This window comes from Lates calcarifer, linkage group LG15 (genome assembly GCF_001640805.2).
Source record: "Lates calcarifer isolate ASB-BC8 linkage group LG15, TLL_Latcal_v3, whole genome shotgun sequence".
NCBI classification, from domain to species: Eukaryota; Metazoa; Chordata; class Actinopteri; family Centropomidae; genus Lates; species Lates calcarifer.
In genome coordinates, this window is record NC_066847.1 from 21,119,807 (window position 1) to 21,146,199 (window position 26,393).

Below are 26,393 nucleotides of genomic sequence, written 5' to 3' on the forward strand. Positions count from 1 at the left end.
AAGTAAAAGCTGCTGGCCTTTACCTTTTCTTTGTCAAAGCGCCTGTTCGGCCAGTAGTTAGTAAAGTAATATTTTCAGCGTTGTCCACAGTCTCATGACATGTTTAACAGGAAGCACAGCACGCTGGTTAAGCTCATGGCAAACTGTTACTAACAGCTAAAATGAAAGCTTGTCTGTATGTAGTCTAACTGGTTAGTTTGTCACTAATCTCCAAATTTTGCAAATTGCTATAAACTTCACTCTCTTAAACCAGTAACAGTCTGAGCTGGACTGATAGGGGTCTGTATGGATAAAGATAAAATCCTAATGATACCCATCCCTACAGCTGGTTAGTGGCTTCGCCCTGACTTTAGGCAGATGAGATATTCACTGTTCAAATAACTTCATTATAAGCCTTGTTTAAGCATAAATGATTTATATATGCACCCAATAACAGAACTTAAAAAAATGCTTTTGCTCAAAGCTCAAAGCTTGTAAACTCAAGTTAAAACTGAGTTTTATCTCCTTTTGGGAGGGGGTATCTGTGTGTGTTGTGTGTGTGTGTGTGTGTGTTTGTGTTTGTGTTTGAGGGGGAGGGGAAGAGGAGTTGATTGAGTCTGTGAGAAGCTGCCACAGAGAGGTTACAGTCAAGGAGAGCCAAGAGCTGTCACAGATGATGAGCTCTGAAAAATATTATCACAGAAAATAATTAGCGTAAAAGCTTTTATTTAAAATTTTACATCTCGGAAGTGTGAACTGTTACGCCAGCGTGTGCCCTGCGACCTGCGTTGACCCCGCGGTTGCCGGGGTCCGCGGTCGCCGCTCCCCGACGGGCCGGGTGCGAGGGCCCGTTCAACGCTGCTCGCAGCTTTAATTATTGCCGAGTACGTTGCCGAGTTATTTTTTCTTGTTTTCGGTCTTATTATTATTATTATTTATTATTATTTTTTTTCTTCTTTTTCCGCCTCTTAGATCGGCTTTTTGAGGGCCTTAACATGCGTGAAAACTTACCAAAATTTGCAGACGCGTCAGGCACGGCGAAAAATTTAATAATTTAGGGGTCTTGAGCATGGGCGTGGTAAAATGCCCTCGGTAGCGCCACCTACATTTTTAAACGGAACAGCCCCTCAAGCCCGTTGCGCCTAAAAATCTGAAAATCTGCACACATATGTAACATCCCATGACGCACCAAAAAGTCTCTTGGAGCCATATTCTAAACCCAACAGAAAGTATTTTTATTTTGACCGGAAGGTGAAAAAATTGTGTGTTTTTGGCCATTTCCAGGGGTCGCTTGAACGCGAACTAGTCCTAGACGCATTATCCGATTGACTTCAAAACTTAATAGTATGTTCTTAAGACATAGACGATGTTAAATTGCGGCAGATTTTGAGTTTTTGTTGAAGGGCGTGGAAGTTATGGCCCCTCAAAGTTCGATTACTCGCCACGAAACAGGAAGTTGCTTTATTTTTGCTATATTTCGGCCATACTTTGTCCAAACTGCATCAAACTTTACAGGATTGTTAATGGTACCTATCTGCACACATCCATATGTCAATATTCATACAATTGTTGTAGCGCCACCTATTTATAGCAGGAAATGACATATTTTATAGTGTGATGTCCAGTTTCTAGACGGGTGACCAGATTCACTTCAAATGTTGTCAGCCCCTCCTTGACAATTTTTGGAAGACTGGCTCCGAAAATTGTGAGTTTGGGTCGAAGCGTGTGCCGGTTCTGGCCCGTCAAAGTTCGGAAACCCAACTTCCTGTTTGAAACCTCAGATTTTGGGGTAACTTCCTGTTGCGACTCTCTACTTTATCCTACAGATGGAGCCATTGTATTACTCTTTGATGGGTTTTTGGAAGGGGGTCTCTGTGTGTGTGTGTCTGTGTGTGTGTGTTTGAGGGGGGAGGGGAAGAGGAGTTGATTGAGTCTGTGAGAAGCTGCCACAGGGAGGTTACAGTCAAGAGAGCCATGAGCTGTCACAGATGATGAGTTCTGAAAAATATTATCACAGAAAATAATTAGCATAAAAGCTTTTATTTTAAATTTGTTGCAACAAATTCAGGTTTCTTACAGCATTTTCCTTATTGAAAACTAAATTCTACCTGAAATGTATCAATAAAAATCTTCTTTTGCAGTTAATGTCACCAGTTTATAGTTTAGTTTTAATAGCATTCCCTGTCACTGATGTGCCTTTAATTATCGGTTCTATCAGGGATCATTTATGTGTTTATCTTACGGGGGTGAGCCACCTCACAGGTTGGTTATATTACCTGTTGACCTCAGCTCAGTGAGCTAAGACAATGTTTAATGCAGTGTTTTTTCTGATATGAAAATGGATATTATTCAGCACATCTAACCTCAGCAGGCCCCTCTTCAGAAACTCATATCTGCAGATGTCAAAGCTGGCTCAAAAAATTAAACTGGCTTCAAATTAATTTGAAGGAATTGTAGGTTATTTTGAATTCATGTAATCTTACCATATGTCTCCCCTTGACCAAAGTCTTTACAGTTTGGTTTTGATCAGTTAGGAAATTTCACAAGGGGTCAGCTGATATTTTCATGTTACACAGTGTACGGCGACAGGAAAAGTGCACGTCTACATCCACCGGCGTCGAGGTGAACCAGCTGAATATAAGCCACTCAAGTTGACGACAAGTGCATTGAAAAGTAAAAGCTGCTGGCCTTTACCTTTTCTTTGTAAAAGCGCCTGTTCGGCCAGTAGTTAGTAAAGTAATATTTTCAGCGTTGTCCACAGTCTCATGACATGTTTAACACGAAGCACAGCACGCTGGTTAAGCTCATGGCAAACTGTTACTAACAGCTAAAATGAAAGCTTGTCTGTATGTAGTCTAACTGGTTAGTTTGTCACTAATCTCCAAATTTTGCAAATTGCTATAAACTTCACTCTCTTAAACCAGTAACAGTCTGAGCTGGACTGATAGGGGTCTGTATGGATAAAGATAAAATCCTAATGATACCCATCCCTACAGCTGGTTAGTGGCTTCGCCCTGACTTTAGGCAGATGAGATATTCACTGTTCAAATAACTTCATTATAAGCCTTGTTTAAGCATAAATGATTTATATATGCACCCAATAACAGAACTTAAAAAAATGCTTTTGCTCAAAGCTCAAAGCTTGTAAACTCAAGTTAAAACTGAGTTTTATCTCCTTTTGGGAGGGGGTATCTGTGTGTGTGTGTGTGTGTTTGTGTTTGTGTTTGTGTTTGAGGGGGGAGGGGAAGAGGAGTTGATTGAGTCTGTGAGAAGCTGCCACAGAGAGGTTACAGTCAGGAGAGCCAAGAGCTGTCACAGATGATGAGCTCTGAAAAATATTATCACAGAAAATAATTAGCGTAAAAGCTTTTATTTAAAATTTTTACATCTCGGAAGTGTGAACTGTTACGCCAGCGTGTGCCCTGCGACCTGCGTTGACCCCGCGGTTGCCGGGGTCCCGCGGTCGCCGCTCCCCCGACGGGCGCCGGGTGCGAGGGCCCGTTCAACGCTGCTCGCAGCTTTAATTATTATTATTATTATTTTTTTTCTTCTTTTTCCGCCTCTTAGATCGGCTTTTTGAGGGCCTTAACATGCGTGAAAACTTACCAAAATTTGCAGACGCGTCAGGCACGGCGAAAAATTTAATAATTTAGGGGTCTTGAGCATGGGCGTGGTAAAATGGCCTCGGTAGCGCCACCTACATTTTTAAACGGAACAGCCCCTCAAGCCCGTTGCGCCTAAAAATCTGAAAATCTGCACACATATGTAACATCCCATGACGCACCAAAAAGTCTCTTGGAGCCATATTCTAAACCCAACAGAAAGTATTTTTATTTTGACCGGAAGGTGAAAAAATTGTGTGTTTTTGGCCATTTCCAGGGGTCGCTTGAACGCGAACTAGTCCTAGACGCATTATCCGATTGACTTCAAAACTTAATAGTATGTTCTTAAGACATAGACGATGTTAAATTGCGGCAGATTTTGAGTTTTTGTTGAAGGGCGTGGAAGTTATGGCCCCTCAAAGTTCGATTACTCGCCACGAAACAGGAAGTTGCTTTATTTTTGCTATATTTCGGCCATACTTTGTCCAAACTGCATCAAACTTTACAGGATTGTTAATGGTACCTATCTGCACACATCCATATGTCAATATTCATACAATTGTTGTAGCACCACCTATTTATAGCAGGAAATGACATATTTTATAGTGTGATGTCCAGTTTCTAGACGGGTGACCAGATTCACTTCAAATGTTGTCAGCCCCTCCTTGAGGAATTTTTTGGAAGACTGGCTCCGAAAATTGTGAGTTTTGGTCGAAGCGTGTGTGCCGGTTCTGGCCCGTCAAAGTTCGGAAACCCAACTTCCTTTGAAACCTCAGATTTTGGGGTAACTTCCTGTTGCGACTCTCTACTTTATCCTATAGATGGAGCCATTGTATTACTCTTTGATGGGTTTTTGGAAGGTGTGTGTGTGTGTGTGTGTGTGTGTTTGTGTTTGTGTTGTGTTTGAGGGGAGGGGAAGAGGAGTTGATTGAGTCTGTGAGAAGCTGCCACAGAGAGGTTACAGTCAGGAGAGCCAAGAGCTGCTTTACACGCGGTAAAAACTTCAGTTAAGATTTGAGCTGTCACTTGAAAAGCATCATGCCAAAAACTAAGGAAATCACTGTAAAGAATTGTCGATGCTTAGGAAGCAGGAGAAGGATATACAAATTAACAGCATTTCCAAGCGTCAAGAACTCAAATGAGAAGCGTCACCGAGAAATTCAAGGAGAGCCACACTGTGCAGAACAAGCCTGGCAGAGGTAGGAAGCCAAAGATTTCAATGACCCTGGAAAGAAAACCAGTTAGAGACCTGTCTAAAAACCCATAAAATGCTGCCAAGACACTAGTGAATGACTTAGTTAAGTCTGAAATTGTAGTCTCAAAGAAGATTACATGAATTCATAATCTTACCATATGTCTCCCCTTGACCAAAGCTGAGCGTGGATTGATGCTGTCTTTACAGTTTGGTTTTGATCAGTTAGGAAATTTCACACGGGGTCAGCTGATTTTTTCGTCTTACTCAGTGTACGGCGACAGGAAAAGTTCACTAGGTCTCCAGCGTCGAGGTGAACCAGCTGAATATAAGCCACTCAAGTTGACGACAAGTGCATTGAAAAGTAAAAGCTGCTGGCCTTTACCTTTTCTTTGTCAAAGCGCCTGTTTGCCAGTAGTTAGTAAAGTAATATTTTCAGCGTTGTCCACAGTCTCATGACATGTTTAACAGGAAGCACAGCACGCTGGTTAAGCTCATGGCAAACTGTTACTAACAGCTAAAATGAAAGCTTGTCTGTATGTAGTCTAACTGGTTAGTTTGTCACTAATCTCCAAATTTTGCAAATTGCTATAAACTTCACTCTCTTAAACCAGTAACAGTCTGAGCTGGACTGATAGGGGTCTGTATGGATAAAGATAAAATCCTAATGATACCCATCCCTACAGCTGGTTAGTGGCTTCGCCCTGACTTTAGGCAGATGAGATATTCACTGTTCAAATAACTTCATTATAAGCCTTGTTTAAGCATAAATGATTTATATATGCACCCAATAACAGAACTTAAAAAAATGCTTTTGCTCAAAGCTCAAAGCTTGTAAACTCAAGTTAAAACTGAGTTTTATCTCCTTTTGGGAGGGGGTATTTCTCTGTGTGTTTGTGTGTGTGTGTGTGGGTGTGTTTGTGTTTGTGTTTGAGGGGGGAGGGGAAGAGGAGTTGATTGAGTCTGTGAGAAGCTGCCACAGAGAGGTTACAGTCAGGAGAGCCAAGAGCTGTCACAGATGATGAGCTCTGAAAAATATTATCACAGAAAATAATTAGCGTAAAAGCTTTTATTTAAAATTTTAACATCTGGGAAGTGTGAACTGTTACGCCAGCGTGTGCCCTGCGACCTGCGTTGACCCCGCGGTTGCCGGGGTCCCGCGGTCGCCGCTCCCCGACGGGCGCCGGGTGCGAGGGCCCGTTCAACGCTGCTCGCAGCTTTAATTATTATTATTATTATTATTTTTTTTCTTTTTTCCGCCTCTTAGATCGGCTTTTTGAGGGCCTTAACATGCGTGAAAACTTACCAAAATTTGCAGACGCGTCAGGCACGGCGAAAAATTTAATAATTTAGGGGTCTTGAGCATGGGCGTGGTAAAATGCCCTCGGTAGCGCCACCTACATTTTTAAACGGAACAGCCCCTCAAGCCCGTTGCGCCTAAAAATCTGAAAATCTGCACACATATGTAACATCCCATGACGCACCAAAAAGTCTCTTGGAGCCATATTCTAAACCCAACAGAAAGTATTTTTATTTTGACCGGAAGGTGAAAAAATTGTGTGTTTTTGGCCATTTCCAGGGGTCGCTTGAACGCGAACTAGTCCTAGACGCATTATCCCATTGACTTCAAAACTTAATAGTATGTTCTTAAGACATAGACGATGTTAAATTGCGGCAGATTTTGAGTTTTTGTTGAAGGGCGTGGAAGTTATGGCCCCTCAAAGTTCGATTACTCGCCACGAAACAGGAAGTTGCTTTATTTTTGCTATATTTCGGCCATACTTTGTCCAAACTGCATCAAACTTTACAGGATTGTTAATGGTACCTATCTGCACACATCCATATGTCAATATTCATACAATTGTTGTAGCGCCACCTATTTATAGCAGGAAATGACATATTTTATAGTGTGATGTCCAGTTTCTAGACGGGTGACCAGATTCACTTCAAATGTTGTCAGCCCCTCCTTGACAATTTTTGGAAGACTGGCTCCGAAAATTGTGAGTTTGGGTCGAAGCGTGTGCCGGTTCTGGCCCGTCAAAGTTCGGAAACCCAACTTCCTGTTTGAAACCTCAGATTTTGGGGTAACTTCCTGTTGCGACTCTCTACTTTATCCTACAGATGGAGCCATTGTATTACTCTTTGATGGGTTTTTGGAAGGGGGTCTCTGTGTGTGTGTGTCTGTGTGTGTGTGTTTGAGGGGGGAGGGGAAGAGGAGTTGATTGAGTCTGTGAGAAGCTGCCACAGGGAGGTTACAGTCAAGAGAGCCATGAGCTGTCACAGATGATGAGTTCTGAAAAATATTATCACAGAAAATAATTAGCATAAAAGCTTTTATTTTAAATTTGTTGCAACAAATTCAGGTTTCTTACAGCATTTTCCTTATTGAAAACTAAATTCTACCTGAAATGTATCAATAAAAATCTTCTTTTGCAGTTAATGTCACCAGTTTATAGTTTAGTTTTAATAGCATTCCCTGTCACTGATGTGCCTTTAATTATCGGTTCTATCAGGGATCATTTATGTGTTTATCTTACGGGGGTGAGCCACCTCACAGGTTGGTTATATTACCTGTTGACCTCAGCTCAGTGAGCTAAGACAATGTTTAATGCAGTGTTTTTTCTGATATGAAAATGGATATTATTCAGCACATCTAACCTCAGCAGGCCCCTCTTCAGAAACTCATATCTGCAGATGTCAAAGCTGGCTCAAAAAATTAAACTGGCTTCAAATTAATTTGAAGGAATTGTAGGTTATTTTGAATTCATGTAATCTTCTCCATCACCTTTCTGTTCTTCCATCTCTCTACTCATCTTCTCCCATATGTCTCCCCTTGACCAAAGCTGAGCGTGGATTGATGCTGTCTTTACAGTTTGGTTTTGATCAGTTAGGAAATTTCACACGGGGTCAGCTGATTTTTTCGTGTTACTCAGTGTACGGCGACAGGAAAAGTGCACTAGGTCCACCGGCGTCGAGGTGAACCAGCTGAATATAAGCCACTCAAGTTGACGACAAGTGCATTGAAAAGTAAAAGCTGCTGGCCTTTACCTTTTCTTTGTCAAAGCGCCTGTTCGGCCAGTAGTTAGTAAAGTAATATTTCAGCGTTGTCCACAGTCTCATGACATGTTTAACAGGAAGCACAGCACGCTGGTTAAGCTCATGGCAAACTGTTACTAACAGCTAAAATGAAAGCTTGTCTGTATGTAGTCTAACTGGTTAGTTTGTCACTAATCTCCAAATTTTGCAAATTGCTATAAACTTCACTCTCTTAAACCAGTAACAGTCTGAGCTGGACTGATAGGGGTCTGTATGGATAAAGATAAAATCCTAATGATACCCATCCCTACAGCTGGTTAGTGGCTTCGCCCTGACTTTAGGCAGATGAGATATTCACTGTTCAAATAACTTCATTATAAGCCTTGTTTAAGCATAAATGATTTATATATGCACCCAATAACAGAACTTAAAAAAATGCTTTTGCTCAAAGCTCAAAGCTTGTAAACTCAAGTTAAAACTGAGTTTTATCTCCTTTTGGGAGGGGGTATCTGTGTGTGTGTGTGTGTGTGTGTGTGTGGTGTGTTTGTGTTTGTGTTTGAGGGGGGAGGGGAAGAGGAGTTGATTGAGTCTGTGAGAAGCTGCCACAGGGAGGTTACAGTCAGGAGAGCCAAGAGCTGTCACAGATGATGAGCTCTGAAAAATATTATCACAGAAAATAATTAGCATAAAAGCTTTTATTTAAAATTTTTACATCTCGGAAGTGTGAACTGTTACGCCAGCGTGTGCCCTGCGACCTGCGTTGACCCCGCGGTTGCCGGGGGGTCCCGCCGCGGTCGCCGCCGCTCCCAGCCGACGGGCGCCGGGGTGCCGAGGGGCCCCGTTCAACCGCTGCTCGGCAGCTTTAATTATTATTATTATTATTATTATTTTTTTTCTTCTTTTTCCGCCTCTTAGATCGGCTTTTTGAGGGCCTTAACATGCGTGAAAACTTACCAAAATTTGCAGACGCGTCAGGCACGGCGAAAAATTTAATAATTTAGGGGTCTTGAGCATGGGTGTGGTAAAATGGCCTCGGTAGCGCCACCTACATTTTTAAACGGAACAGCCCCTCAAGCCCGTTGCGCCTAAAAATCTGAAAATCTGCACACATATGTAACATCCCATGACGCACCAAAAAGTCTCTTGGAGCCATATTCTAAACCCAACAGAAAGTATTTTTATTTTGACCGGAAGGTGAAAAAATTGTGTGTTTTTGGCCATTTCCAGGGGTCGCTTGAACGCGAACTAGTCCTAGACGCATTATCCGATTGACTTCAAAACTTAATAGTATGTTCTTAAGACATAGACGATGTTAAATTGCGGCAGATTTTGAGTTTTTGTTGAAGGGCGTGGAAGTTATGGCCCCTCAAAGTTCGATTACTCGCCACGAAACAGGAAGTTGCTTTATTTTTGCTATATTTCGGCCATACTTTGTCCAAACTGCATCAAACTTTACAGGATTGTTAATGGTACCTATCTGCACACATCCATATGTCAATATTCATACAATTGTTGTAGCGCCACCTATTTATAGCAGGAAATGACATATTTTATAGTGTGATGTCCAGTTTCTAGACGGGTGACCAGATTCACTTCAAATGTTGTCAGCCCCTCCTTGAAGGATTTTTTGGAAGACTGGCTCCGAAAATTGTGAGTTTTGGTCGAAGCGTGTGCCGGTTCTGGCCCGTCAAAGTTCGGAAACCCAACTTCCTGTTTGAAACCTCAGATTTTGGGGTAACTTCCTGTTGCGACTCTCTACTTTATCCTATAGATGGAGCCATTGTATTACTCTTTGATGGGTTTTTGGAAGGGGGTCTCTGTGTGTGTGTGTCTGTGTGTGTGTGTGTGTGTGTGTGTGTGTGTGTTTGTGTTTGTGTTTGAGGGGGGAGGGGAAGAAGAGTTGATTGAGTCTGTGAGAAGCTGCCACAGAGAGGTTACAGTCAGGAGAGCCAAGAGCTGCTTTACACGCGGTATAAAAACTTCAGTTAAGATTTGAGCTGTCACTTGAGAAAGCATCATGCCAAAAACTAAGGAAATCACTGTAGACTTGAAGAATTGTCGATGCTTAGGAAGCAGGAGAAGGATATACAAAGTTATAACAGCATTTCCAAGCGTCAAGAACTCAAATGAGAAGCGTCACCGAGAAATTCAAGGAGAGCCACACTGTGCAGAACAAGCCTGGCAGAGGTAGGAAGCCAAAGATTTCAATGACCCTGGAAAGAAAACCAGTTAGAGACCTGTCTAAAGAACCCATAAACGCTGCCAAGACACTAGTGAATGACTTAGTTAAGTCTGAAATTGTAGTCTCAAAGAAGATTACATGAATTCATGTAATCTTACCATATGTCTCCCCTTGACCAAAGCTGAGCGTGGATTGATGCTGTCTTTACAGTTTGGTTTTGATCAGTTAGGAAATTTCACACGGGGTCAGCTGATTTTTTCGTGTTACTCAGTGTACGGCGACAGGAAAAGTTCACTAGGTCCTCCAGCGTCGAGGTGAACCAGCTGAATATAAGCCACTCAAGTTGACGACAAGTGCATTGAAAAGTAAAAGCTGCTGGCCTTTACCTTTTCTTTGTCAAAGCGCCTGTTCGGCCAGTAGTTAGTAAAGTAATATTTTCAGCGTTGTCCACAGTCTCATGACATGTTTAACAGGAAGCACAGCACGCTGGTTAAGCTCATGGCAAACTGTTACTAACAGCTAAAATGAAAGCTTGTCTGTATGTAGTCTAACTGGTTAGTTTGTCACTAATCTCCAAATTTTGCAAATTGCTATAAACTTCACTCTCTTAAACCAGTAACAGTCTGAGCTGGACTGATAGGGGTCTGTATGGATAAAGATAAAATCCTAATGATACCCATCCCTACAGCTGGTTAGTGGCTTCGCCCTGACTTTAGGCAGATGAGATATTCACTGTTCAAATAACTTCATTATAAGCCTTGTTTAAGCATAAATGATTTATATATGCACCCAATAACAGAACTTAAAAAAATGCTTTTGCTCAAAGCTCAAAGCTTGTAAACTCAAGTTAAAACTGAGTTTTATCTCCTTTTGGGAGGGGTATTTCTGTGTGTTTGTGTGTGTGTGTGGGTGTTTGTGTTTGTGTTTGAGGGGGAGGGGAAGAGGAGTTGATTGAGTCTGTGAGAAGCTGCCACAGAGAGGTTACAGTCAAGAGAGCCAAGAGCTGTCACAGATGATGAGCTCTGAAAAATATTATCACAGAAAATAATTAGCGTAAAAGCTTTTATTTAAAATTTTAACATCTGGGAAGTGTGAACTGTTACGCCAGCGTGTGCCCTGCGACCTGCGTTGACCCCGCGGTTGCCGGGGTCCCGCGGTCGCCGCTCCCCCGACGGGCGCCGGGTGCGAGGGCCCGTTCAACGCTGCTCGCAGCTTTAATTATTATTATTATTATTTTTTTTCTTCTTTTTCCGCCTCTTTGATCGCCTTTTTGAGGGCCTTAAAATGCGTCAAAACTCCTGAAAATTTGCAGACGCGTCAGGCACGGCGAAAAATTTAAGAATTTAGGGGTCTTGAGCATGGGTGTGGCAAAATGGCCTCGGTAGCGCCACCTACATTTTTAACGGAACAGCCCCTCAAGCCCGTTGCGCCTAAAAATCTGAAAATCTGCACACATATGTAACATCCCATGACGCACCAAAAAGTCTCTTGGAGCCATATTCTAAACCCAACAGAAAGTATTTTTATTTTGACCGGAAGGTGAAAAAATTGTGTGTTTTGGCCATTTCCAGGGGTCGCTTGAACGCGAACTAGTCCTAGACGCATTATCCGATTGACTTCAAAATTTGATAATTTGTTCTTAAGACATAGACGAAGTTAAATTGCAAAAGTTTCGGACTTTTCATTGAAGGGCGTGGAAGTTATGGCCCCTCAAAGTTCGATCACTCGCCACAAAACAGGAAGTTGCTTTAAATTTGCTATATTTCGGCCATACTTTGTCCAAACTGCATCAAACTTTACAGGATTGTTAATGGTACCTATCTGCACACATCCATATGTCAATATTCATACAATTGTTGTAGCACCACCTATTTATAGCAGGAAATGACATATTTTATAGTGTGATGTCCAGTTTCTAGACGGGTGACCAGATTCACTTCAAATGTTGTCAGGACAGACTTAAGGATTTTTGGAAGACTGGCTCCGAAAATTGTGAGTTTGGGGTCGAAGCGTGTGCCGGTTCTGGCCCGTCAAAAGTTCGGAAACCCAACTTCCTGTTTGAAACCTCAGATTTTGGGGTAACTTCCTGTTGCGACTCTCTACTTTATCCTACAGATGGAGCCATTGTATTACTCTTTGATGGGTTTTTGGAAGGGGGTCTCTGTGTGTGTGTGTCTGTGTGTGTCTGAGGGGGGAGGGGAAGAGGAGTTGATTGTGTCTGTGAGAAGCTGCCACAGGGAGGTTACAGTCAATAGAGCCATGATCTGTCACAGATGATGAGCTCTGAATAATATTATCACAGAAAATAATTAGCATAAAAGCTTTTATTTAAAATTTTACATCTGGGAAGTGTGGAACTGTTACGCCAGCGTGTGCCCTGCGACCTGCGTTGACCCCGCGGTTGCCGGGGTCCCGCGGTCGCCGCTCCCCCGACGGACGCGGCAGCCGTCAGTGCTGCAGCTTAATAGGGCCGACAACGATTCTCCAACGGGGCATGCACGCAGCTCTTTCAATGGTTATTATTATTATTAATTATTATTTTTTTCTTCTTTTTTCCGCCTCTTTGATCGCCTTTTTGAGGGCCTTAAAATGCGTCAAAACTCCTGAAAATTGCAGACGCGTCAGGCACGGGCGAAAAATTTAATAATTTAGGGGTCTTGAGCATGGGTGTGGCAAAATGGCCTCGGTAGCGCCACCTACATTTTTAAACGGAACAGCCCCCTCAAGCCCGTTGCGGCCTAAAATCTGAAAAATCTGCACACATATGTAACATCCCATGACGCACCAAAAAGTCTCTTGGAGCCATATTCTAAACCCCAACAGAAAGTATTTTTATTTTGACGGAAAGGTGAAAAAATTTGTGTGTTTTTGGCCATTTCCAGGGGTCGCTTGAACGCGAACTAGTCCTAACGCATTATCCCGATTGACTTCAAATTTGATAATTTGTTCTTAAGACATAGACGAAGTTAAATTGCAAAGATTTCGGACTTTTCATGAAGGGCGTGGAAGTTATGGCCCCTCAAAGTTCGATCACTCGCCACAAAACAGGAAGTTGCTTTAAATTTGCTATATTTCGGCCATACTTTGTCCAAACTGCATCAAACTTTACAGGATTGTTAATGGTACCTATATCGCACCATCCATCCATGTCAATATTCATACAATTGTTGTAGCACCACCTATTTATAGCAGGAAATGACATATTTATAGTGTGATGTCCAGTTTCTAGACGGGTGACCAGATTCACTTCAAATGTTCAACAGACTTAAGGATTTTTGAAGACTGGCTCCGAAAATTGTGAGTTTGGTCGAAGCGTGGCCTGTTCTGGCCCGTCAAAGTTCGGAAACCCAACTTCCTGTTTGAAACCTTTTTGTAAAACTCTCTACTTTATCCTACAGATGGAGCCATTGTATTACTCTTTTTTTTGGAAGGGGGTCTCTGTGTGTGTGTGTTTGTGTTGTGTGTTTGAGGGGGGAGGGAAGAGGAGTTGATTGTGTCTGTGAGAAGCTGCCACAGGAGGTTACAGTCAGGAGAGCCAAGATCTGTCACAGATGATGAGCTCTGAAAAATATTATCACAGAAAATAATTAGCATAAAAGCTTTTATTTAAAATTTTTACATCTGGGAAGTGTGAACTGTTACGCCAGCGTGTGACCTGCGACCTGCGTTGACCCGCGGTTGCCGGGGTCCGCGGTCGCCGCTCCCCCGACGGGCACCGGGTGCGAGGGCCCGTTCAACGCTGCTCGCAGCTTTAATTATTATTATTATTATTTTTTTTCTTCTTTTTCCGCCTCTTAGATCGGCTTTTTGAGGGCCTTAACATGCGTGAAAACTAACCAAAATTTGCAGACGCGTCAGGCACGGCGAAAAATTTAAGAATTTAGGGGTCTTGAGCATGGGCGTGGTAAAATGGCCTCGGTAGCGCCACCTACATTTTTAAACGGAACAGCCCCTCAAGCCCGTTGCGCCTAAAAATCTGAAAATCTGCACACATATGTAACATCCCATGACGCACCAAAAAGTCTCTTGGAGCCATATTCTAAACCCAACAGAAAGTATTTTTATTTTGACCGGAAGGTGAAAAAATTGTGTGTTTTTGGCCATTTCCAGGGGTCGCTTGAACGCGAACTAGTCCTAGACGCATTATCGATTGACTTCAAAACTTAATAGTATGTTCTTAAGACATAGACGATGTTAAATTGCGGCAGATTTTGAGTTTTTGTTGAAGGGCGTGGAAGTTATGGCCCCTCAAAGTTCGATTACTCGCCACGAAACAGGAAGTTGCTTTATTTTTGCTATATTTCGGCCATACTTTGTCCAAACTGCATCAAACTTTACAGGATTGTTAATGGTACCTATCTGCACACATCCATATGTCAATATTCATACAATTGTTGTAGCGCCACCTATTTATAGCAGGAAATGACATATTTTATAGTGTGATGTCCAGTTTCTAGACGGGTGACCAGATTCACTTCAAATGTTGTCAGCCCCTCCTTGACAATTTTTGGAAGAAGTCCTCCGAAAATTGTGAGTTTTGGTCGAAGCGTGTGCCTGTTCTGGCCCGTCAAAGTTCAGAAACCCAACTTCCTGTTTGAAACCTCAGATTTTGGGGTAACTTCCTGTTGCGACTCTCTACTTTATCCTACAGATGGAGCCATTGTATTACTCTTTGATGGGTTTTTGGAAGGGGGTCTCTGTGTGTGTGTGTCTGTGTGTGTCTGAGGGGGGAGGGGAAGAGGAGTTGATTGAGTCTGTGAGAAGCTGCCACAGGGAGGTTACAGTCAAGAGAGCCATGAGCTGTCACAGATGATGAGCTCTGAAAAATATTATCACAGAAAATAATTAGCATAAAAGCTTTTATTTTAAATTTGTTGCAACAAATTCAGGTTTCTTACACAGTTTCCCTTATTGAAAACTAAATTCTACCTGAAATGTATCAATAAAAATCTTCTTTTGCAGTTAATGTCACCAGTTTATAGTTTAGTTTTAATAGCATTCCCTGTCACTGATGTGCCTTTAATTATCGGTTCTATCAGGGATCATTTATGTGTTTATCTTACGGGGGTGAGCCACCTCACAGGTTGGTTATATTACCTGTTGACCTCAGCTCAGTGAGCTAAGACAATGTTTAATGCAGTGTTTTTTCTGATATGAAAATGGATATTATTCAGCACATCTAACCTCAGCAGGCCCCTCTTCAGAAACTCATATCTGCAGATGTCAAAGCTGGCTCAAAAAATTAAACTGGCTTCAAATTAATTTGAAGGAATTGTAGGTTATTTTGAATTCATGTAATCTTACCATATGTCTCCCCTTGACCAAAGTCTTTACAGTTTGGTTTTGATCAGTTAGGAAATTTCACAAGGGGTCAGCTGATATTTTCATGTTACACAGTGTACGGCGACAGGAAAAGTGCACGTCTACATCCACCGGCGTCGAGGTGAACCAGCTGAATATAAGCCACTCAAGTTGACGACAAGTGCATTGAAAAGTAAAAGCTGCTGGCCTTTACCTTTTCTTTGTAAAAGCGCCTGTTCGGCCAGTAGTTAGTAAAGTAATATTTTCAGCGTTGTCCACAGTCTCATGACATGTTTAACACGAAGCACAGCACGCTGGTTAAGCTCATGGCAAACTGTTACTAACAGCTAAAATGAAAGCTTGTCTGTATGTAGTCTAATTGGTTAGTTTGTCACTAATCTCCAAATTTTGCAAATTGCTATAAACTTCACTCTCTTAAACCAGTAACAGTCTGAGCTGGACTGATAGGGGTCTGTATGGATAAAGATAAAATCCTAATGATACCCATCCCTACAGCTGGTTAGTGGCTTCGCCCTGACTTTAGGCAGATGAGATATTCACTGTTCAAATAACTTCATTATAAGCCTTGTTTAAGCACAAATGATTTATATATGCACCCAATAACAGAACTTAAAAAAAATGCTTTTGCTCAAAGCTCAAAGCTTGTAAACTCAAGTTAAAACTGAGTTTTATCTCCTTTTGGGAGGGGGTATCTGTGTGTTTGTGTGTGTGTTTGTGTTTGTGTTTGAGGGGGGAGGGGAAGAGGAGTTGATTGAGTCTGTGAGAAGCTGCCACAGGGAGGTTACAGTCAGGAGAGCCAAGAGCTGTCACAGATGATGAGCTCTGAAAAATATTATCACAGAAAATACTTAGCATAAAAGCTTTTATTTTAAATTTTTACATCTGGGAAGTGTGAACTGTTACGCCAGCATGTGCCCTGCGACCTGCGTTGACCCCGCGGTTGCCGGGGTCCCGCGGTCGCCGCTCCCCCGACGGGCGCCGGGTGCGAGGGCCCGTTCAACGCTGCTCGCAGCTTTAATTATTATTATTATTATTTTTTTTCTTCTTTTTCCGCCTCTTTGATCGCCTTTTTGAGGGCCTTAACATGCGTCAAAACTCCTGAAAATTTGCAGACGCGTCAGGCACGGCGAAAAATTTAATAATTTAGGGGTCTTGAGCATGGGTGTGGCAAAATGGCCTCGGTAGCGCCACCTACATTTTTAAACGGAACAGCCCCTCAAGCCCGTTGCGCCTAAAAATCTGAAAATCTGCGCACATATGTAACATCCCATGACGCACCAAAAAGTCTCTTGGAGCCATATTCTAAACCCAACAGAAAGTATTTTTATTTTGACCGGAAGGTGACAAAATTGTGTGTTTTTGGCCATTTCCAGGGGTCGCTTGAACGCGAACTAGTCCTAGACGCATTATCCGATTGACTTCAAAATTTGATAATTTGTTCTTAAGACATAGACGAAGTTAAATTGCAAAAGTTTCGGACTTTTCATTGAAGGGCGTGGAAGTTATGGCCCCTCAAAGTTCGATCACTCGCCACAAAACAGGAAGTTGCTTTAAATTTGCTATATTTCGGCCATACTTTGTCCAAACTGCATCAAACTTTACAGGATTGTTAATGGTACCTATCTGCACACATCCATATGTCAATATTCATACAATTGTTGTAGCGCCACCTATTTATAGCAGGAAATGACATATTTTATAGTGTGATGTCCAGTTTCTAGACGGGTGACCAGATTCACTTCAAATGTTGTCAGCCCCTCCTTGACGATTTTTGGAAGACGTCCTCCGAAAATTGTGAGTTTTGGTCGAAGCGTGTGCCTGTTCTGGCCCGTCAAAGTTCAGAAACCCAACTTCCTGTTTGAAACCTCAGATTTTGGGGTAACTTCCTGTTGCGACTCCCTACTTTATCCTATAGATGGAGCCATTGTATTACTCTTTGATGGATTTTTGGAGGGGGGTCTCTCTGTGTGTGTGTGTGTGTGTGTGTGTGTGTGTGTGTGTGTTTGTGTTTGTGTTTGAGGGGGGAGGGGAAGAGGAGTTGATTGAGTCTGTGAGAAGCTGCCACAGAGAGGTTACAGTCAGGAGAGCCAAGAGCTGCTTTACACGCGGGATAAAAACTTCAGTTAAGATTTGAGCTGTCACTTGAGAAAGCATCATGCCAAAAACTAAGGAAATCACTGTAGACTTGAAGAAAAGAATTGTCGATGCTCAGGAAGCAGGAGAAGGATATACAAAGTTATCACAGCATTTCCAAGCGTCAAGAACTCAAATGAGAAGCGTCACCGAGAAATTCAAGGAGAGCCACACTGTGCAGAACAAGCCTGGCAGAGGTAGGAAGCCAAAGATTTCAATGACCCTGGAAAGAAAACCAGTGAGAGACCTGTCTAAAAACCCCATAAACGCTGCCAAGACACTAGTGAATGACTAAGTTAAGTCTGAAATTGTAGCCTCAAAGAAGATTTTTCTTTACAGTTTGGTTTTGATCAGTTAGGAAATTTCACAAGGGGTCAGCTGATTTTTTCGTGTTACTCAGTGTACGGCGACAGGAAAAGTGCACGTCTACATCCACCGGCGTCGAGGTGAACCAGCTGAATATAAGCCACTCAAGTTGACGACAAGTGCATTGAAAAGTAAAAGCTGCTGGCCTTTACCTTTTCTTTGTCAAAGCGCCTGTTCAGCCAGTAGTTAGTAAAGTAATATTTTCAGCGTTGTCCACAGTCTCATGACATGTTTAACAGGAAGCACAGCACGCTGGTTAAGCTCATGGCAAACTGTTACTAACAGCTAAAATGAAAGCTTGTCTGTATGTAGTCTAACTGGTTAGTTTGTCACTAATCTCCAAATTTTGCAAATTGCTATAAACTTCACTCTCTTAAACCAGTAAGAGTCTAAGCTGGACTGATAGGGGTCTGTATGGATAAAGATAAAATCCTAATGATACCCATCCCTACAGCTGGTTAGTGGCTTCGCCCTGACTTTAGGCAGATGAGAAATTCACTATTCAAATAAGTTCATTATAAGCCTTGTTTAAGCATAAATGATTTATATATGCACCCAATAACAGAACTTAAAAAAATGCTTTTGCTCAAAGCTCAAAGCTTGTAAAGTCAAGTTAAAACTGAGTTTTATCTCCTTTTGGGAGGGGGTATCTCTCTCTGTGTTTGTGTGGGTGTGTTTGTGTTTGTGTTTGAGGGGGGAGGGGAAGAGGAGTTAATTGAGTCTGTGAGAAGCTGCCACAGGGAGGTTACAGTCAGGAGAGCCAAGAGCTGTCACAGATGATGAGCTCTGAAAAATATTATCACAGAAAATAATTAGCATAAAAGCTTTTATTTTAAATTTTTACATCTGGGAAGTGTGAACTGTTACGCCAGCGTGTGCCCTGCGACCTGCGTTGACCCCGCGGTTGCCGGGGTCCCGCGGTCGCCGCTCCCCCGACGGGCGCCGGGTGCGAGGGCCCGTTCAACGCTGCTCGCAGCTTTAATTCTAACTGTGTTGTAACAGGCCACCTCATTATTTGAAATGTCCCTGCCACCCTAAAAGCCACTCATAGAGGAAGCTGCTTAAGAGCACCAGTGGTTCCTCAGCTATGCATTGGTATGCAAGTGCTGTCATGTGCTATGCTTTTATAAACAGTGGAACATGGGAAAACTTTCACCTTTTGTGCAGAGAAAAAAAAACCTCTCTGCCCAGATTCCCATGTATTAGTTATTCTTGCAAATTCCTACATGACAAATGTATGAAGAGGCTGGCTTCATGATGAGTTTTGTACCGAGATGGCAGTTTACAACAGAGCATATTAAACAAATTAGATACATTTAGAACATTTAAGCTAATAATATCAGTCAGTAGTTCAGTAGTCTGAGTTAAAGACAGGGTTTATGATAAAAACATGAAACTGTTTCCCCATTTGCACCTGATCTTTGTTGATTTATAGAGCCTGTCAGCAAATTAAACTTTTACTGTTTTATCAAGTCTCCTCTAATGTCTTCTTTATCATTCAGCTTTTGCTTAGAAAATACTGGAAAGACTTGAGTCTATAAAGTTGTAAAAGCTCAGGCAATATATCAGACATATTTACTGTGTGGTCAAATATAAAAAGGTAAGAAGAGTCAAATGTAAGGTTAATGCTATATTTTAAATGTATTCCTGGATTTAATCTGATCTTACTTTATCTGCATACTGCTCTGTTCTGTTCATGTTTGTTTCTAGGCCTTCCTGAGCAATATTACAGTTTAACCTGGTTCCTCAGTCCCATTCTTGGTCTCCTCTTCACACCCTTGATCGGCTCAGCCAGTGACCGGTGTACTCTGCGATGGGGCCGGAGAAGACCGTTCATTCTAGCCCTATGTGTAGGTGTGCTTCTGGGAGTGGCGCTGTTTTTAAATGGATCATTAATAGGTGAGTAGAAGGCTTCAAAGCAGATCATCACATATAAATTATAGCAGTTATTGTTTAACCCTATCTGTGTTTATTTTGTGGTGTTGTTTCAGGCCTTTCCATAGGTGACAGCCCCAGCAGCCAGCCAATCGGCATCGTCCTAACTGTATTAGGCGTGGTGGTGCTGGACTTCTGTGCCGATGCCTCCGAGGGACCAATCAGAGCTTACCTTCTTGATGTTGCTGACACTGAAGAGCAAGATATGGCCCTGAATATTCATGCCTTCTCTGCTGGTAAGATATATGAACACCCCCCCACACACAGGCTGTCCACATGGACCTATAGAAATATCAGCTGTTCAAGAAAACATCTGCAATTAGTGTACACATTTGCATCCTCAGAACCTATAAGTGATCTCAGAATATGAGCTTTGAAAATGTATTTAACATGTAGACAACACAGCCTTAGAGATTTTTGTCTTTGTTATTGTGTTTGCCCTTGTTTTTTAATCGGTATCTTGTCTGTCCCTGTTGCTCCAGGGCTCGGTGGAGCAGTGGGCTACATGCTAGGTGGTCTTGACTGGACTGGCACAGCTCTGGGCCAAGCATTTAAATCACAGGAACAGGTCCTTTTCCTGTTTGCGGGCATCATCTTCATTGTCTCTGTCACACTGCACATGCTCAGTATCCCTGAACGACCTTTCGCGCCATCCAATCAGCTTAAAGTCACAGAAAGTGGGGAGTCTACCAGCCAGTTGTCTTTCAGGCCCGTTGGCCACATGCCACCTTTACTTGATGTGATTGCAGAGGAAGATGCCTCAGCGCAAGCCCTGTCCGGAGAGGACAACGAATCAGATCCTGAGGAAGGGGAAATGGATTTCCTCGCTGTGGATCGAGTGCGGAGTAAAAGCGATTCAGTCTTAGCCATGCCAGATGCTACGATTGAGCTGGATTCTGACCTCGACCCAGACTCACAACTTTTCCTGCCAGAGGTGCATCACTTTCTACCAGGGATGCAGGGAGAGCTAGAAGATGTTTTCAAGCCATCCTCATCTCCCCCTGCCGGACCACCCGCCCTTACTGATGTGATGGTCTCAGAGCCTAAAAATCCAGTTTTGCCTGAGCATAAAGATCCAACAAACTGTCCATGTTCTCTTCATCAGACCAGTTCTGGCTCAGAGGACTCTCTTCTCAGACAGGTGAAATCAGCTGCCACAGTTGTAGATGTTATTTGTGTTCGTTTAAAATGACCATGACTGTGAAACTAGGCAATATATGGAACTCTTAAGAGAAAGAAAACCTCTGTACTGTATTTCAAATATATAGTCTCATGTAGGCTCTATGCCTCTTTCTGGTCCCAGCAGGTCAAGGCTGCCAATGGTATGGCTTCTGATCAGTTCAATGCAGTGAAAGGCCATGTTCCTACTAAGCTCGGGAGCCGCCCGTCCAACACCTCGGTTTCATCACGGCCACACCCACACACCTTCTACAGACAAGTACGATTGCATTCATCATTTTTTGAATCACTTTCTGTCATCCCATAAATATCTGTTTGACATCACAGTTCGTTTTGCAAATGTGATAAAGCTGATGCTCGTCTTTCTTCTCTTCAGCCTTCCTTCACTTTCTCATACTATGGACGAGTGGGATCGCAGCGCTATCGACGTCGACGGGCAGCACCCTCTAGTCCTCAGCCAATCACCACCTCCCGCAGTCTCAATGATCTGAGTGACCTCCAGCAGCGCACAGACAGACGAGAGTTGCAGCTGTCGGCTAGTAGTCTGTCCTCTGAGGGCTCAAGCAGCGAGGGAGGACCAGACAGGGGCACAACTGTTAAACTGCTGTGGCTGTCCATGTTGAAGGTGAAGAAAAAATTGGAAACTGATGTTTTACCGCTGTTGCAAATTAACAAAGAAAACTTTATTGTGCAACTCCTTGTGTATTTTCACCTGCTAGTCTTGATTCCCTCTCTCGCTCTCTCTTTTTTTGTCCTCTGTAGATGCCGAGGCAGCTGTGGAGATTGTGTGTCTGTCACCTCCTCACATGGTTCTCTATTATAGCTGAAGCTGTGTTTTATACTGATTTCATGGGACAAGTCATTTTCCATGGAGACCCCACGGTACATGTTCTCACACACACACACATCTTCATGCACTCATTATTATCTAAAGGCAGCTGTGCTAACGGACATCATTTGGTATTTTGCCTGGAAACCACACAGTAGTGCACAAAGAAACATAAACATAGTAATTAACCAAATAGAAACGTTATAATTTGAGTTATCCAGTCTTTTGTCAAGTGTACGATAACATTTCTGCAATTATTCCTTATTTTTCAGGCAGCAGCCAATTCCACAGAGCTCCAAAATTATCACAGAGGAGTACAGATGGGCTGCTGGGGACTGGTGGTCTACGCTGCTACTGCAGCTGTGTGCTCTGGTAAAATACAAATGCTGTTTCCATTTCTACTTCTATTAGGATTCACCTAACTGCTGTATTTACAAATCCAGTGATAGAATTAAACATCCTCTCTCTTTTCTGACCCTCTTTACAAACCTGTCTCCAATAACTGATGTTTCTCTTTACCCAGCCATCCTTCAGAAGTACCTGGATAATTTTGATCTGAGCATTAAGGTCATCTACATCGTTGGAACTCTGGGATTCTCAATAGGTCAGTTTTGGATTAGTTTTAGTTTTATTAATTCATTAGTTTTCAGATTTGGGAGCATAGGTTTTGTGTATTTAAAATTACTTAAAGCTTTAATTCCCCCTTATCTTAGGAACTGCAATCATGGCAATATTCTCGAATGTTTATGTTGCCATGGTGATGATCAGTAGCATGGGCATCATCTCCATGAGTATCTCCTACTGTCCCTATGCATTGCTCGGACAGTACCATGAAATCAAAGAGGTATGTACTCTTACAGACACTGCACACACACATCCATGCACATGTGTTTTTTAAGTTGTTCAGCCAAGTGTAAGCACATTACAGCAGTTTAAGGTGATGCAATGTTGTTCTGTCATGTCTCCTGGGACATTTTCTAATAATTGTTGTTTTGTTTTCAGAAAAAAAGTATATGCAAATATACAAATCCTTGCATATTTATGCTTGTAGTTTACTGAAAGCCTGAAGCATTTCATCACAAAAAACTACATTCTGATAAAGAGACCCAATATTTGCAGCTGAAGTTACACCGTCTCCTCTCATCTCTTCCCTCCTCAGTACATTCACCACAGTCCAGCAAACACTCGAAGAGGTTTTGGTATTGACTGTGCCATCTTATCCTGTCAGGTGAGCATTCACACTTTTTAGACCAAACTCAAGTTTCCTAGTTGCTTTAAACTCAACACCCAAACGTGGGTGATTCTTGGTCTTCTTTGAACAGATCCACAGGTTTAGGCCATGAGATTATAGTGAGTCACAGTATTTTTCTCAATTTCCAGGTCTATATCAGCCAGATTTTGGTTGCGTCAGCCCTTGGATCTGTGGTGGAGGCAGTTGGCAGCGTGCGTGTCATTCCTGTAGTGGCCTCCGGGGGCTCCTTCCTTGGCTTCCTTACTGCCTGTTTCCTCGTCATTTATCCTGATATGGAGCCCAGCAGCTCAGAGCAGGACAAGGGCTTGGTGGATTTGTCTGGAGATTCAGATCAGAGTGGAGAAAGGACCGGTGACCAGAGACTGGCTCTGCTGAACCTCACAGACAGAGACAGTTTGAAGAAGACAGAGAATCACTCTCTTGCCTAAGTATGAACATGGAAATAATGATTAAGGTTTGTCCTCACCATGTACAAGCCACAGCACGTGCGGATTACAACAAAAACAGTGTGTGAGGGAAGAGGGAAAACGTGGAAGAAACTTGGCATTCCATTTAGAGAAATCTGGGTGGGATGGATTTGGAGCAGAGGACTGACAAGAAGAAACTAGCTCAGTTTTGGGCTGCTCTGCTTGTCCTGTTTCTACCTCAACCATAATACAAATAAATGTTTGGATGGATAGAAGTAAAGCCATGAAAACACAGAGCCACCTGACAGTGATTTGGTCAGACTGTTCAAAACTAACTACTGAAGAAAACACAAGATTGCAAAAACATAAATGGGAACCACTCAGAGCACTTTCTGTCTCACTTCTGAACAGTGCTGTCACACTGATGCTGCAGAATGACGTAATGTGTGAAATTTTGCTTAAGTTGCTCTAAAACTGCTCAACGGACAATCACAATGCTGTAAAAGTGCTACTATGTGTACCTCTGCTGAACACAGGTGTAAATATTTGTTTCAATCCGTTAAGGGAATACCTTGAAATTACATCGTTATTTTATAAATGCCAAGTTCTTAAACTACAGCTATAACCTTCTACATTTGTTGACATACACAAAACAGTTTGTTTAATTTGATACACTTTTTTAATTCACAGTTATGATGTTGGAACCCGTTAACATAGCAAGCTAGTGTGCAGTTGATCTTTATGTTTCTTGCCTATACAGAAACACTAAAATTCTGTAGGCCATCTTCTCCATGATATACAAGCAACATTGTATCATAATGTAGTTAAGAGATAAAACCAGCAGCTGGGAAAAGTTTTTTTTTTTCTTTTTGGCACTGCAGTGAATTTACACTGTAAATGGAAGTTAATCATGGCCCCTTAAATTTGACCTATAGTGGTTTGGGTTTCAGTGTGATTGTATTGCAGGGTGGCATTTGTTTCACTTTCTACTGAAAGGTTTTAAAGGCTTTTTGAAATATATACATTCCAGAGGTGAAATAGGAAGATAGTTAATGGTGATCTTAGGTTCATCATGGGACATTTGTCATAAATAGCCCTTAAAAAATGGATAGAAATGCTCTGTCATTGTTAATGAGATTGGACTTTGTATTTTTTATTGGAAGTCTTGCCTTACACATTAGGTTAGTGTGCCTTTCTAAATATTTGACAGCTGTAATATTCTGTCCTGTTGTACAGAAAGGATAAATAGCTCCCATACTGCCAGGTTTCAGTTTACATCAGACTGATGAACATGAAAGGAAGGAGAGAGTCTGTTGAGGATTATTTAGCATAGTCTCTACCACACGCATATTCAGTGTCACAAACCTAGTGCAATACACTGCACACTTGTGTACAGTCTTAATTGGACAGCCCAGTCTCTGCTCTCTGAAGGCTCATCTTCAGTAGAGCGTTATCACTGTTGAATATGGGAGTTGTGGGTGTAAATGCCCATAGTGGCCTTAAGCTCACCGATAAGAGCATTATTTGTTTAATGTGACGTGGTCTGAAACTGTTCCACAGACTTGTAATAGGGGTAGGTTGAGGGGTAGAGAGGACCACATCTATGCAAGGCCAAAAACTGATCTATGCAAACTTGAAACTCCCTTGTCTGGGGTGTTAAGACCAAATAAACCTTGAAGATAAGCACAGGACCTTCTCAGTCTGCTTTCCTCTTTAAAGGTTTTTAAGTTCAGATCAGAGGAAACTACACCACAAGTGTAAACATTGCACAGATTCTTTCATTTCTAACTTGACTGAGAGCAAGATGTTTATTATCATTACATTCTTATATATACAGACTTCTCTGTTATCAGTATTTAGGGAAGGCTAACAGTATTTGTTGGGACCTTGTATCTCGCTGTGCCATTGCCTTTTGTCTTTTATGGTGTGTTTGCTGTCATTTAGGATTTAAGGCCTCAAGATTTACACACCTGATTTACAAACACTACAAAGGGAACATCCTCATTCTGTGTGTGTTTTTTTTTTTTAATCACTCATTTCCTTTTGTAAATAATGCAGACTCTGCAAGTGTGTGCGACAAGTCACTTTAAGTCAAAAGAGAACAGGGATTTTCCAGCGTAGAATCTGTGGACACATAAAAACTTTCTTTTTCACTTTTTATTTTCAAGAATTAGAAAGTTCTCTGTACAACTTCCATTTCTGTCACAATGATTAGTTGCTTGAATCTGCTTTCATGATTAACTTCTGCTGGTCTAAATGTTCATAGATGTTTCCATCTCACAAAGATGCTCTGTCTGGGGGAAACACTCCACTTTCATGCCAAACTACTGAATAAGAAAAAGAATTTCTTGGATCCAGCTCCTGGCTTATTCAGAATGTTTTGATTTCATACAAATGTTAAGCCTTTGAGATGATAGTCTATGTTTTGGTTTGAAGTCAATCACTGGTGTGTTTCTTAAGTGATTTTGGTTCTTTTTGCTGCTGTACAGACTTTTGTACAATTAAAAATGGTGTTTTTGTACCAATTCTTTGGAAAAAAGGCCGTGAATGCATCCTCTGTTGTTTCTGTGTTTTCATTAACAACCCATCATACGTGATTTCTACCAGCAGTCATTCTTTTCTTTCTATTCTTTAGCAGATATTTGGGTTTTTGTTATTATTTTAAAACAACAAAACTGAAGCAATAAACCACAGGAAATTATTTAGTGATTTTATAACAGCCAAAATGTGTTGAATTGTGGTTGTATTTAAAATTGATTAGAGTTAGTAGTTAGTTATATATCTGTCACATACTCATGTTACAATTCAGCAAACTTGTTTCAGTGGACTTTGCAGTTGATCTAAACCATTGCATTATAACATGAAAATAATCCCTCTTTACAAACTCACATTGGGAGTCAATTGATGTTACAAAATCTAAGATATAATTTTTTAAAAAAAGTCATATTGTTTCACATGTTGAGGCAAACCCTCTCGGTG

At 41.9% G+C, this 26,393-nt stretch overlaps 1 protein-coding gene and 1 long non-coding RNA gene across 3 annotated transcripts; one reads left to right on the forward strand and one right to left on the reverse strand.

The window, feature by feature from the left end:
- Positions 1–2,000: 2,000 nt before the first annotated feature.
- Positions 2,001–15,604, reverse strand: LOC127143367 (uncharacterized). Its single transcript, XR_007814737.1, has 2 exons — positions 14,398–15,604; positions 2,001–4,155 (listed from the first exon to the last, which is right to left on the reverse strand). It is a non-coding gene; the product is annotated as an uncharacterized LOC127143367 (long non-coding RNA).
- Positions 15,605–19,353: 3,749 nt separating this feature from the next.
- Positions 19,354–25,966, forward strand: LOC108892247 (solute carrier family 45 member 4). 2 transcript variants are annotated; one of them, XM_018689691.2, is made up of 11 exons: positions 19,354–19,711; positions 19,804–19,983; positions 20,230–20,888; positions 21,051–21,185; positions 21,303–21,551; positions 21,689–21,808; positions 22,028–22,127; positions 22,279–22,359; positions 22,469–22,599; positions 22,915–22,983; positions 23,136–25,966. In XM_018689691.2, exons 1-11 carry the CDS (start codon positions 19,438–19,440, stop codon positions 23,433–23,435), a joined length of 2,298 nt encoding a protein of 765 aa, XP_018545207.1. In that variant the 5' UTR covers positions 19,354–19,437; the 3' UTR covers positions 23,436–25,966. The 2 variants fall into 2 exon arrangements, with proteins under 2 accessions (XP_018545207.1, XP_018545216.1); XM_018689700.2 differs by having other exon boundaries at positions 19,356–19,711; positions 21,054–21,185.
- Positions 25,967–26,393: the final 427 nt, after the last annotated feature.